This window comes from Barbus barbus (genome assembly GCF_936440315.1).
Source record: "Barbus barbus genome assembly, chromosome: 30".
Lineage (NCBI taxonomy): Eukaryota > Metazoa > Chordata > Actinopteri > Cypriniformes > Cyprinidae > Barbus > Barbus barbus.
Window position 1 is genome coordinate 25,787,701 of NC_136758.1, and position 13,000 is coordinate 25,800,700.

Consider the following 13,000-nt stretch of genomic DNA (forward strand, 5'->3'; position numbering starts at 1 on the left):
AGTGAAGTAAAACGGGAGTGGTCTGTGTGCAAACACGCATGTTCAGCATGACTACAGTGTGCATACAGTACATAGAAACACAATGAAGGTTAATTAACTGCAAAAAATTAAAATGTGCAGTTTTCAATTTGAGATGCTGACTCTTAAAAATAACTTTTGTTTTGGCTTCAGTATCATTCTTCAACAAATTTGCATGCTGTAATATGCAAAAATTTAAATATTGTGATCATTTATTCACCCTTATGCCTGTATGACTTTATGTCTTCTTTGGCAGTGTTGTAATTGTTAACTAATTCAAAAAATATTTTTTAGTAATAGATATATAGCTGAAATAAAATCTAAACATTAGTTGAAAAACTTAAAGGAAAATGAGAAATGTTGCTTTGGCAGCTAACTGAAAAAAGTTAAGGTACTAAAATTGTTTAGATTAATTTTTGCTACCGTATTGATTTAGTCATAATCAATGACTAAATCTAGATTATTTTAAACCTGTTTATGTTACCTCATCTAAGTATTTTGTACAATGTGATTTTTTTTCTGACACCCTTGCTGTTTCTTTTCCATCTCTCCTCACTGACTGTAGATAGAAGAGGACTTCTGATTGGTCGACTGCTTGGGCGAGCACCTATATGAAACCTGATTTTCTATTGGGCCACATCAAGTTCCTGGAGTTCCTGCATCAGAGTGACTGAGTGAGAGAGAGAGAGGCAGCAAGAGGAAGAGAGAGTTGTAGGAGGGGCAGATGGGGATGCCCCTTAAGAAAGTAGTGCAGTATCTGCTGTCTACTGTGCTGACTGCATGAGTGATCCGGTGTCAGAGGAGCACAGGACTGTAGAGAGGGACCATGGCTTCCCTCAGCCCTTTCGGACGGTCTTGCAAGGACATTATGAATGTGATGCAGAGGCTGCAAGGTAGGTGATGCTGTATTTCTGTCCTTTACCTCCCACAACCGTCCTCTGGCTCTATGAGTCAGGAGGAATTTTGCTGATTCAGTGCCTTCACACCAAGAGTTTGCCAGATGCCTCTTGTTGCACAAATGCACCATATTTGACAGCACAGGAACTTACCCACTTGAGAAATCAATATTGATGCTTTACATAATAGCTGTGCGTGTCCGTCCATTTATCTTTAAACTCATGTTGACATCATATGCAGCTCATGTTACTCTTATGGCACATCCTGAGGGAATCGTGCACTTTCATTATGATGGCTTACGGACACCTTGATTTATCAGCTGATGGTTTAAATTGACAGGTTGTGTGCTGCAGTACTTGAGGACAGGTTGTTTTTCTCCCCTTTTAAACAGGAGTAGAGGATCTATTTATGTCGTGATGCCTTCAGTGCATTTTTGTTCCTAATTTTGTCCGCTCGGTGCTAAAATAATTAGGTAATTTAGTTAAAATAGCACAGAAGCCATGTAATCTAACTACAAAGAGCTGTATTGTTAAATTGCCCTAGTAATGTTTTTTTTTTCTGCAATGAAAATTGATAAAAGAATCTTTGGGGATTAGATTTGTGTTTGAAATAGTTTAGCCTGTGAAGCCTATCATTGTTTTTTCTTACAGGAAGTTGTCCTTGACAAAGGCCCTTTTCTAATACTTGTGTTGCCATGGAGAGAATAGTTTCGTTTGACCTTTCTTACTTGGATGATATTTATATTCTTTAGGATAAGGTTAAGTTTACTGGAGCACTCAGTGGATGTGTTAAGAAATAATGGTGCCTACCAAGATTATGGGTAATGCTTTTAAGGTGGCAGGAAGAGTTTAAATGCTTTACAATCATTTTTGGAGGACGGAAAATATAAAACCACCCAAAAGAAAAACATAGAAGCGATGATTGGCCTTCTGGGAGTCAACGTGGTGATGCAGGGTCATGCTGATAGGAAATTGTTTCCATAATCCACCTGCTTTGCTGGGAAGCTTCAGTATTATCCACCCCAAATTCATATGCTTAATAGGACAGTTCACCCAAAAATCAATATTCTGTCATTATTTAATCTTCATGTCTGTATGGCTTTATTTCTTCTGTGGTAGTGGTGTTATTGTAAACTAAATCTTGAACTATTATTGAAATAAAGCTCAAATAACATAAATATTAGATGAAAATTTTAACATAAAACAACTTAAATAAAAATGAGAAATGTTGATTTGGCAAATATCTAAAATAAGGTTAATGTAGTAAAATTACTAAAACTGAAATAAAAACAAAATTACAGCTAAGAAATCTCAGCTAAGCTAAGTCAACATATTATTAAATACTATTCTACTATATAAATAAAACCAGAAGAACAGAGTTTGCTCTCTGGAATGCAAAATAAAATATTATATATATATATATATTTTTGGTCCATACAATTAAGGTCATAGGGCTCTTCAAAATATCTTTTTTTGGTCTTTAACATTAAAATAAAAATCAGGTTTTGAATGCCATAAACATAAGTAAATGATTACAGATTTTAAATGAATTAATAATAGTAAATAAAATAATAGTATCACATTGCTCTTGCTTTAAAGTGTAAAAATCTACTTTGTAATAAAACACCCAGACTGACTGATATGCTCAATGCCCATATTGTTTAGAGTTGGACAGGGTCTCTATAGTAGTTGGTGTGTATGGGAACAGGTAGAACCTGACACCTCTTTGGAAGATGTCCTGTCCTTGGATGATGGAACAGATCGATATTTGGACTCCCTGGCTTTGCGTTTCCATTCTTATTGACTGATGGCTGTTACTCAGTGCTGTCTATAAAAACAAGTCACAAATTAGCTGTGTTTAGTCCTGTCATCTCATTCATGGCCTTCTGTATAGATTTAAAAAATGGTTTGTTGGCAACCCGTTGGTCGACACAGTGAGACCTTTGAGAGTGTTAATCCCGTGACTAAGTGAAGGCAGATGCATCTCTGTGGTCTTTCGTAGAAGAGTAATAACAGTATCAGACTGGTACAATTTTATGCTCAATAATTGATTTAAGAATGATTTCATCTGCTCTTACGACAACAAACAGAGCAGGAGTATATGGAAAGAGCAATAATAAAAGCATCTTTTTAAACTTAATAACCAGGTCATGTCTGAGTAACACAATAATATTCATAAGCAAGCAGGTGACTAACTCTGACATGTGATTAATTCAATAAAAAGTAAATTTTTATGTAATTCGATTCATTTAAAATAAATATGAAACAGTCTGAAACTCATTTTACTTTCATAATATAATATTTTGAGAGAAAACGTATGATGGGACTTAGGATTTTATTAATAAAATCGATTGGATTGGATGATGAAGCATATTTGTATATAGCAGGGGGCTGTAGGGGAGGAATTGAAAACAAATTTGTCTTTAAAATAACATGCATTGATAAATGATGCACAATAAGACCAGTTAAGGTGTTTTAAGACACTACATTGACAACTTAAACGTCAGGCTGACATTAAGATTTGATCTGTTTATGACTAATGGAGGTTTCGTTTTCACAGCAACATACAAAAATTCAAATGAAAAACACTCTTTATGAATAGTTAAAAATGATCAGGGGTGCAAGAGTGTGGCGCATGCAATTATTCAAAGCTTCTAAAGCATTTCCTATGTAACCTGTAGAGGATATTGAGCTTCTTCCTTGTGGAGAATTCACGTTTATTTCTGATCACCATGACAATGCCCACATGCGCATATAGTCTTCAAGACGAAACAAGAAGCTGCAGAGAGGAACTTAGTATTCAAACACTTCAGGAAGGAAGTTACATATGCGTGATAACTCGCACTTCTGTTTTTACCGCCAAAAATTTTAAGAGTCAGTCATGCATTTTCAGCTTTAATGTAAGTGATATTAAATGACGTCTGTTTAATTAGATGACTAACTAACCCTCCCACATACAGTATAAAATGCATTTAGAACACCTTAGCAATTGAATAGCAATGCCCTACCAACCAACCAGAACACCCTAGTAAATTGGTTGTAAATGTTGCATGCATTACTCACATTCAATGTAAATATGATTTATAGTGCATGTTAACTTTCTGTTGTGCAATTTGGTTTTGTTTGTAGCGTAGTAGATTTGGCATTTGGTGTGATTGCATATAAGGTGAATTCAGTTGAAATGTTTTCATGCATATAGTCACATTTTGCACATCAGAAGAGGTGTGTGCTGCGAATAAGGAAATGTGTGCTTTATGCGACAGAAGGTCTGTGGTTACTGTTTTCAGAGTAACTTCTTTTGGTTTCCCTCTCAGTGGTGGTGAATGGCGCATGCCTGTTTCAAGCGTGCGGTAAAACCGTTTGCCATCTTCCTTTCAATGGCACGAATGATTTTTATACAGCAGCCATTTCCTTTAGACACATATCAGATGAAATCTCTCCAACGACAAAGGATCGCATTGCTTTACTGAGACAAAGTTTGCATAAGAAGTTTGTTGTTTTGATTAAATGATAAAAATGTTGGTGTTAGATCAGTAACTGTTTCAATATATTGTTAAAACAATGAGAAAGCTAAATGCTCAACCTGATTCTGATTTAATGCTTAGACACCACTTTCAACAATGAACTGATTTCAGCTGAATAATGAGCTGCTTTTTAGAGTTGCATTACAGCAAAATTGAGATCTGTTTGAATCACTATTTTCTTGTTTATCACTGTAAAGTTGCTTTGAAACAATTTGTATGGTAAAAAGTGCTATATAAATAAAGGTGAGTTGTTTTGACTATCACCGTTATTACATTGATCAAAATAGATGGTTGAATATAGATGCAGGCCATTTAATGTGGTCACAGAATGTTTTAATAAGACACTAGATGGCACTATTTCAGCGTTTCATATTTTTTCTCTAAATATCTTAAATTTATCCTTTTTTGGGCCTAATGCACAAAATCAGCGTTTGCCATGTGTAGAGAGTATTTCAGCACTGGACAGCTCCATAATATATCTGTCTGTCTGTCTATATAAATGTAGATATACAGTATATGTCTGCTAGATTTTTGCATTTTCGCACCTTATTCTAATCCACACAATATCAGGACTTTTTAATTCATTTGAAAGATCCCTGAGCTTTAACCCTGTTAACTAATAGAAACAAATTGTGACTCATTAGATGAGCATGTCATGGGAGTAGCACTTTTTTCACAGATTACATTATCTTCTGTGACTAAAACAGTTTGAGGTACATTCCTCGATCTTTAACACAAAAGGCTTTTTGAGATATAAATACCTGAGTTATGCCACGGTGAGTGAGCAGTGAGAGAATGGATTTTTCCTCTAAGTGGATTTGTGAAAGAACAGTTATATTTTGTATATGCACTTATGTTTCAGTGCACAAAAACATGAGATTGAATTAAGTAATTTGATTAAGCGTGTTTTATTAAACAAGACAACACAAAGCAGTGGATGCCTGGAAGATCAAGACTTAACACTGGGGATGTCCGATTCTGGTCTTAAGATGGTCTTATAATTGCACAATTAAATATATATCAGGATGCAAATAAGTACGTGGTGTGATGGATTGGGTTTGTGTGGGGCTCATGCTGTGGGTGATGGTCAGGAATAATAGAGTGATATAGTCACTGACTGCACCGTAGCAGGTGGCAGATGCTTTGCACTGGCTGTGACATAAATGATTCAATACTTTGAGTGCAGTTGGTTCCCAGTTGCCTTATAGCCATTTGCAAATAATGCATGTGTTATTTAGTATGATTGAATTTGTGATATGAATGACCTTTGCCATAGACACGTACAAAATTAAAAAGACTTTCAAGGATTTAAAGTCAACATGACTCCATAAATGTGTCTGAATAAAACAGAATATTAAATGTGAAAATAGTGGATCTTGATTTCTTATTTTGGTGTATGCCATTCAAAAGAGCAACAAGGCTGCATTTATTAGATCACATAGTAAAGGTGATAAAATAATGAAAAAATATTACAATTCAAAATAAATATTTTGTGTTTGAATATATTGTAAAATGTAATTTATTCCTGGGATTCAAAACTGAATTTTTGGCATCATTACTCCAGTCTTCTGTGTCACATGATCCTTCGGAAATTATTCTAACATGCTGATTTGCTGCTAAAGAAACATTTATTATTATTATCAGTTTTGAAAACAGTTGTGCTGTTGCATAATCAATGCTGTAAGATAAATTTTGTTCCAAAGTTTGATACTAGCCCAAGTGTAAGTCATTTGTTCAGATCACTAATACGAAGCAATATAGTGATTCTTGTCTCATTTTTAATAATGCACACAATAAGACCATAAACATGTGTTAAAATCTTTTTTACGTGTCATTGTAAAGACAAAAATTCCACTTTCTGTTTGCTTTGTTTCTTACTTAGACACGCAAACACATTTAAACCCAGAGTAACTGTGTCATGTCATAAGTCCTTTGTTGTATAGCATTCTGGACTGCAATGAATCTGATTATTTGTTAAGCCATTCCTGCATTAGGGTGTCTGCAGTGCTTGTAGTGGAGGCCCGGTGGAGTTCAAGCTGTGTAGCACAAGTACTGACCCCCACCCACCCATATAAATAAGGATAACACCAGCTGCCCGGTGACATCACAGCTCCCCGCGTGCTGATTGGCCGATCAGTGCCATAGCCGGTTAGTATGGCTGCAGCTGTGGGATGCTGCTAGAACTAGAACAGACCTGAACGGAGCATCAGCATCCACACCAGCACGACTCCCCAGCTCCACCAACAACAGGAAGTCGCCTGGCTCATAAAAACTGCCCTCGATTAGCAGCCTATCTACAGCGGAGGAGAGAGAGGGAGAGGGAGAGAGACAACAAGAGGAGGGGGAGGTTTCATCCTCCAGCGCTCAGTCGCACTGTGTTTTCACACGGAAAGCTCCTCCGCCTGCTCTGTTCTGCTTCCCGGAGGAAATAAAGGATAGCTGGTCTGGTTTTCCTCCCTGGATGACACTTGCGCACTTTCACACATGAAGGACACAAAGAAACCAATGCAGGGCGCACAATGGCTCACTTTAAGGACGTAGCCGTGAAAAAGACCACGTCTCTGAATCTGGTGACGGGATTCTTTCAGTATCTCCGTGGTAAGTGGGACATCGATGTCTCCTCTCATCCAACTGGAGTGTGGGAGCCTATAGCTCAAATTTACATGTAGTGTGTGCTCCACTGAATGTAGGTGAAACAGATGCATGATCCAGATATGCAGTGACACGTCTCTGGGTCATATGGCTCACTAGACATTATTGGCCAGCTGAGGTCTTCCTCGTCTTCCTCCTCGGGAGAGGTAATCACTGTGTTGGCACGGGTCACGGCTGCACACGAGTGCTGATGCGAACCTCTTTACAGCTGCGCATGTTGGATTATGACGGCTGTGGTGTGCTTAAGGCTGCACCGGTATGCCATGTGTGCTACAGTACATGGATGCTTCCTAAACATGCCGCGTGCATTGCATTAGTACATGCATGCAAACATAGGATGTTGTCTTTTGTGAAAATCGCTGATCTGTCTGAGCCCATCATGCATAAATATGTCTGGTGGGTGTTTGTTGGTCACCTGAATGACCTTATCTGTGTCTGAAAATGCTCTGCTAGATTTGTCTATTGTGTTAACAGATGTCACAAACTTCCATTCCTGCTGTTTGTGAAGTCAAGCATCTCTAGTACTACTGCTCATACTTAGGGTTGATGATTTGAACAGTATTAAATAGTTGGAGTGTTAAACTTTTTCACCTTGCAAACAATTAAAAATCAGAAGAATATTATAGAAACTTGGGGTGGACACCACCTAACAACACCACAGGAACCACTCAGAACATCTTTAGAACTGTGTAGCAATGGCCTGGCAGCCAAATCCCTGGAAACATAGCATCTTCATAACAATGGCTGCATCGCAACAGCCTGGCAACCACATGGCACCAACCTGGCAACCATTTAGAACACTTTTGCAACTGCATGGCAATAGCCTGGCAACCACTCCAAACACCTTTGCAGCCACTTTTCACTGCCCTTGAAACCACATAGAATATTCTAGTAACAATTTAGAGCATCTTTATGGCTGCATAGAAACCTCCTGACAACCACATAGAGTACCTTTGCAGCGGCATATGAATGGCCTGGCATCCACTCAAAATACATTTCTGAGAAACCACATACACTAGCAACACCCTGGCAACCACATAGAATATCCTAACAACTCCATAGCAATGCCAGGCAGGCAACCACACAGAATTCCATTACAACTACTTAGCAACATCCTGGCAACCACACTAGTAACCACATGGCAACACCCTGGCAACCACATTCTAGCATAGCAGTGCCATGACAACCATTTATAATATCTTTATGTTAGCATGTAACACCCTAACAACCACCAGAACACTTTTGCAGACTATTTGCAACGCAAATCCATAGTGACAGCTTGGCAACCGCTTAGAACGCAACTGCATAGCAACGCTTTAATAACCACCCTGTGACTTTTGCATTTCCAGAATTGTCTTGGTTCAATAATGTCCTTGAGAGCTTGTGGCTTGCACATACATGAAAATGATGAGCATATCTGTGTGTTTCTGTTTAAAATCTGCATTTATGTTGTTTATGCTGAGTATATATGTAATAATGGGAATATTGGCACATGTTTCTGATGTTTTTGCTCATGCCACGTGTGGACTCTCAGCTCTCCTGTGCTGGTGAATATCTCCTCTCTAGCTTTCAATGTAGACTTACAGTAGACTCACAGATGACTGTGATGCAGAATGAAGAAGACAAGAAAGCATAATATCTCAGTGGTTATTGAAGAGTAAATCATATCTGCTCACTGATGTGGTTATTGTGTTTCTGTCTTTTGCAGATGAACAAGAGGCGGTGCAGAAAAGAACTTTCACAAAGTGGATTAACTCACACTTGGCCAAGGTAAGATGTTTTGCAGTTTTTTTTTTTTCATCTGAATGCCACAACATTTAGCTTGTAGTACTATTTACTCTGGATTTCAGTACAACAACAACAGTGACCCAATACACTTTGGACACTTTTAAAAATGCTTGTTTGTTATGGCATTATATAAAAAAATATCACATGGCTTTTTTGTGCTGAAATACTGCACAAATGTTGCTTTCATTTTTCTGAGCAGTTTTTTTTACTATGATTTTTAATCAACTGGTGTGGCAATGATTTTTATTAAATCTGTGAAGTTTTTCTCAGATTGATAACTGCAATCTTTATTTTGAACAGCAGCTACACTACCATTCAAGATTTTGGTGTCAGTAAGATTTTTTTGTTGTTGTTGTTGTTGTTAAAAGAAATGAATACTTTTATTCAGCAAGAAGGCATTAAAATGATCAAAAGCTCTTGAACTGAAGACTGAAGTAATAGCTAATAAAAATTCTGCTTCGCCATCAATGGAATAAATTACATTTTGAAATGTATTAAAATAGAAAATGGTAATTTTAAATTGTAATAATATTTCATAATACTGTTTTTACTGTGTTTTTCAAAAATCATGTAAAATCATTAATCATGTAAAACACAGCAAACTTGTTTTCGCTTAAATTATGCATATTCTCTCTTTCTTTAAACTAAATTTTGTATGCAATGACGTTTAGACACTTTTTAACTGTGGCTAGTGTTTTTTTTTTACTATATATCATAATAGACTATCAATAACTGAGTATATATTGCTAGACAGTTGGTGTTACTGAAGAAATACACCAGTGTCTTAAGCAGTGATGGCTGGGTTACCGTTCTGTCTTCCTGACCCATCATCCGTGAACAGTGTGATTTGCTTTGTAGTCTAATGTCATAATGACTCTAAAGGGCAAATGTAACTGAGTAAAGCTCAGTTGATTAAAGGCTGATCGTTGTGCAGGACAGTAAACAGTGAGTGAGGGGGCATAATGCTATAATACTCTAATAAAAAACCATGAAGGGTGCTGTTTGCTCTGTGTGCTTTGAGAATGAATGCTGTGCTGTGATGGCGTCCCACTGCCATGGCCAAGATGAGTGGGTGATCTTGTGTTAGTAGGCTGAGAATTAAAAAAACTCTGAAAATGTGCTTTGAATTTATGAAATGAAGTTGTGATATGTGAGAGGTATGGAAGCCAAACATGATTTGGTAAATTATAATTATGGCAAAAAAAGTTGAAATTTACATACAAAGCCATAATTACAGTATGATGCAAAACATTGACATTTTGAGATGATTATGGCAAAAAAGTTTTTATTTAATAATTCTGACTTTTTATCTCATAATTTTGACCAATGTCATAATTATGACATAAGTCATAATTTAAAAATACTTTTATACTGTAAATTTTGGGATGTACTTATGACTTCAGAAAGGTTGAGGACATTTCCACAAGTACTTACTTTTTATCTCATAATTTCAACTTTTTATGTTACAATTACGACTTTATATCTCATAATTTTAACTTTTTTGACTCTTTATGACCAATGTCATAAATATAACACAAGTCATCATATAAAAACACTTATATATTAGAATATAATTATGCCTTCAGAAAGGGTGAATGTTTTAGAAATTTGACTTATGTCATTAATATTAACTTTTTATCTCATAGTATTTACTTTTTATGTCACAATTATAATCTCATAATTTAGATTTATCTCATAATTATGATTTACCAAAGTGTTTTTTATGTGGCTTTCATATATATTTACGTATATGTCTGTTTGTGTGTGTGTGTGTATGTTATATTTATGACATATAATGAAATTTATTTTGACCTCAGGGAAAAATAAATAAACGACTAAAACTGTGTGATATAACCTTTTTTAGGAAAGATGCAGGTCTTTTTGTACGACCTGTCACTTTTGAATCTCTGTGTCATGGAATTTCTTTCCTCTGTTTGCGAGTCAGGTCCTCTGTGTTGACACGTTGTGTCTTGTGCTTAAGTAGCAGCAGGGGATCGCCGTTTATGTCTGACAGGTGAAAGTGCTTTAACTGGGCTGAGACTATCGTCAGATTGAGTTAAGTTGAATGTTTTTGGGATATTTCCCCTGTATGCAGCTTGCGTTATGCGGAAATGCAGATTGAATCTCTGTTCATGGAGACAAGGGTCATTCTGGGCAGTTTTGGACACTGTAGGTATGTGCAGATGGCCATCGAGAGGGGCTGGAACAATTCTCAGTGGGAAGAAACATGTTTCACTCCTGAGGTCTTTGAAGTGTGTGCCCGCTGATTTTAGATACTGCAATTTAAGAGTCAGCAACAGAATATTCCAGATACAATCAGTCAGGACCTGGTCAGCATTCTATGGGTGCACTCGAAATTCAAAAATGAAACATTTTTACAGTGTAGAGGATGATCGTAAAGTTATTCTGGTTTTGTATAGTAAACAATTGATTACTGAGACAGTTTCACTCACATCATCACATTATGGCAGTAAAAAGGGTTGCAAATGCAGTTAATGGAAATGAATTATTTTTAGATGAAAAGTTTATTGGATTGTTAGAATACATTTTACAAGAAAATACTATTTTAAGAAAATGCTGTTTTTTTAACTTAAAAATTTTATATTTTTAATTACCATTTCTTTGCGAAATTTACTAGCTATTCTAAGAGAAAATTGTTTCTGCGCCATTTTTTTCATTGTACTGACAAACATAGCAACACAGAAAAAAAATAAAGTTGACATTATTCTTAAAAAAAAAATAATAAGGGATACTTATACAACTTATTTGTCAACCTGAATCTGAAAATATGCATATACGTAACTAAAAAGATAAGGGTAGCCATTTTTCTTAACAAAAAGTGTGCATTTGCTAATGCAGTGAAAAAAAGACAGACCAAAAAACATGCTCTTAAAGAAATAGAAAGAGAAAGCATTTGAAAATAGAAGGAAGTCTCTATACATTTGTTGATGTGGTAAAAAAAAATGCTTTAATAGCACATAGTATATGATGACATCAGCTATTCATTGTTAAAGTCACATGGTTTTGTATAATGACCCACATGCTGAAGTGGAGCTGTTGTGAGTGTTGTTGCTCCTCCCACTCGGCTCATTATGCGTGATTAGTTGCTTTGGTGACGGGGCACTTTGCAGCTCACAAAGAGAGGATAATCTGACACAAATGGTGGGTTTAAGTATTCCTGTCAGCACAGATTGCACTGAGGGGCTTTTGTTCCACACAATCTGCTGCACAACATGACTATGAAAGTTTGAAGAATCTGAGTAAAGTGTGCAGCCGGTGGGTCCGCTGCAGTGAAGCAGCGTCCGTACCGAAAGCACACGCTCAGTGCATACTAACTGAGCTGCAGTATATGCTTTATGAGTCTGCAGATGCCTGCTATACTTCCAGATTTCCTCGCTGTCTGTGTGTCTGCTGGTTGGCCTGTCTGTCCAGCTAGTATTTTTGCATTTGTTCCATGGAAATAAATCTAGATTTACATGTCCTGCTTCCTTTTTTTTTTTTTTTATCAATAGTCAGCATGACCAAAACAAATGTGTCTGCACCTCACATATGAAGCTTTTACATGATGGAAAATTCTGTCTATTTTGGTTTGACCTCTGACACATCTGTTATCTTTTCCTATTGTGTCCTTTCCTTTAAAATGTTTAAGTGCATTTGCACTTTTTTGGTGTTTGTACGGGAGCTGAGCGGAGATTTTCAAAATAAACTCACACCTGCATCATGTACTGCATTCTAGTGATAGTCCTTACAAACATGGTACAATACCTTTACAATGATGCAAGTGTCAGGTTATAGTACTACAGTACATTGATACAGTACTATTCAAAGGTTTGGGGTCAGATTTTTTAATGATTCTTATGCTCCGCAAGACTGCATTTATTTGATTAAAGGGTTACTCAACCCCAAAATGAATATTTTGTCATTATTATCTTACCCCCATGCCGTTCCAAACCCGTAAAAGCTTAGTTCGTCTTCAGAACACAATTTAAGATATTTTAGATGAAAACTGGGAGGCTTGTGACTGTTCCATTGACTGCCAAGTAATTAACACTGTCAATGCTCAGAAAAGTATGAAAAACATGGTCAGGATAGTCCGTCTGCCATCAGTGGTTCAATCTGAAT

At 36.6% G+C, this 13,000-nt stretch overlaps 1 protein-coding gene across 1 annotated transcript in view; it reads left to right on the forward strand.

Annotated features, from left to right (window-relative positions):
- Positions 1 to 768: 768 nt before the first annotated feature.
- LOC306850736 (nesprin-1-like) overlaps positions 769 to 13,000 on the forward strand; it is a gene marked incomplete at its 5' end in the record, with an annotated part of 105,341 nt that continues 93,109 nt past the window's right edge. Inside the window, 2 exons of the mRNA XM_079386574.1 lie at positions 769 to 911; positions 8,799 to 8,860. Coding sequence (XP_079242700.1) covers positions 845 to 911; positions 8,799 to 8,860 — 129 coding nt within the window. The remainder of the gene's footprint in view (positions 912 to 8,798; positions 8,861 to 13,000) is intronic.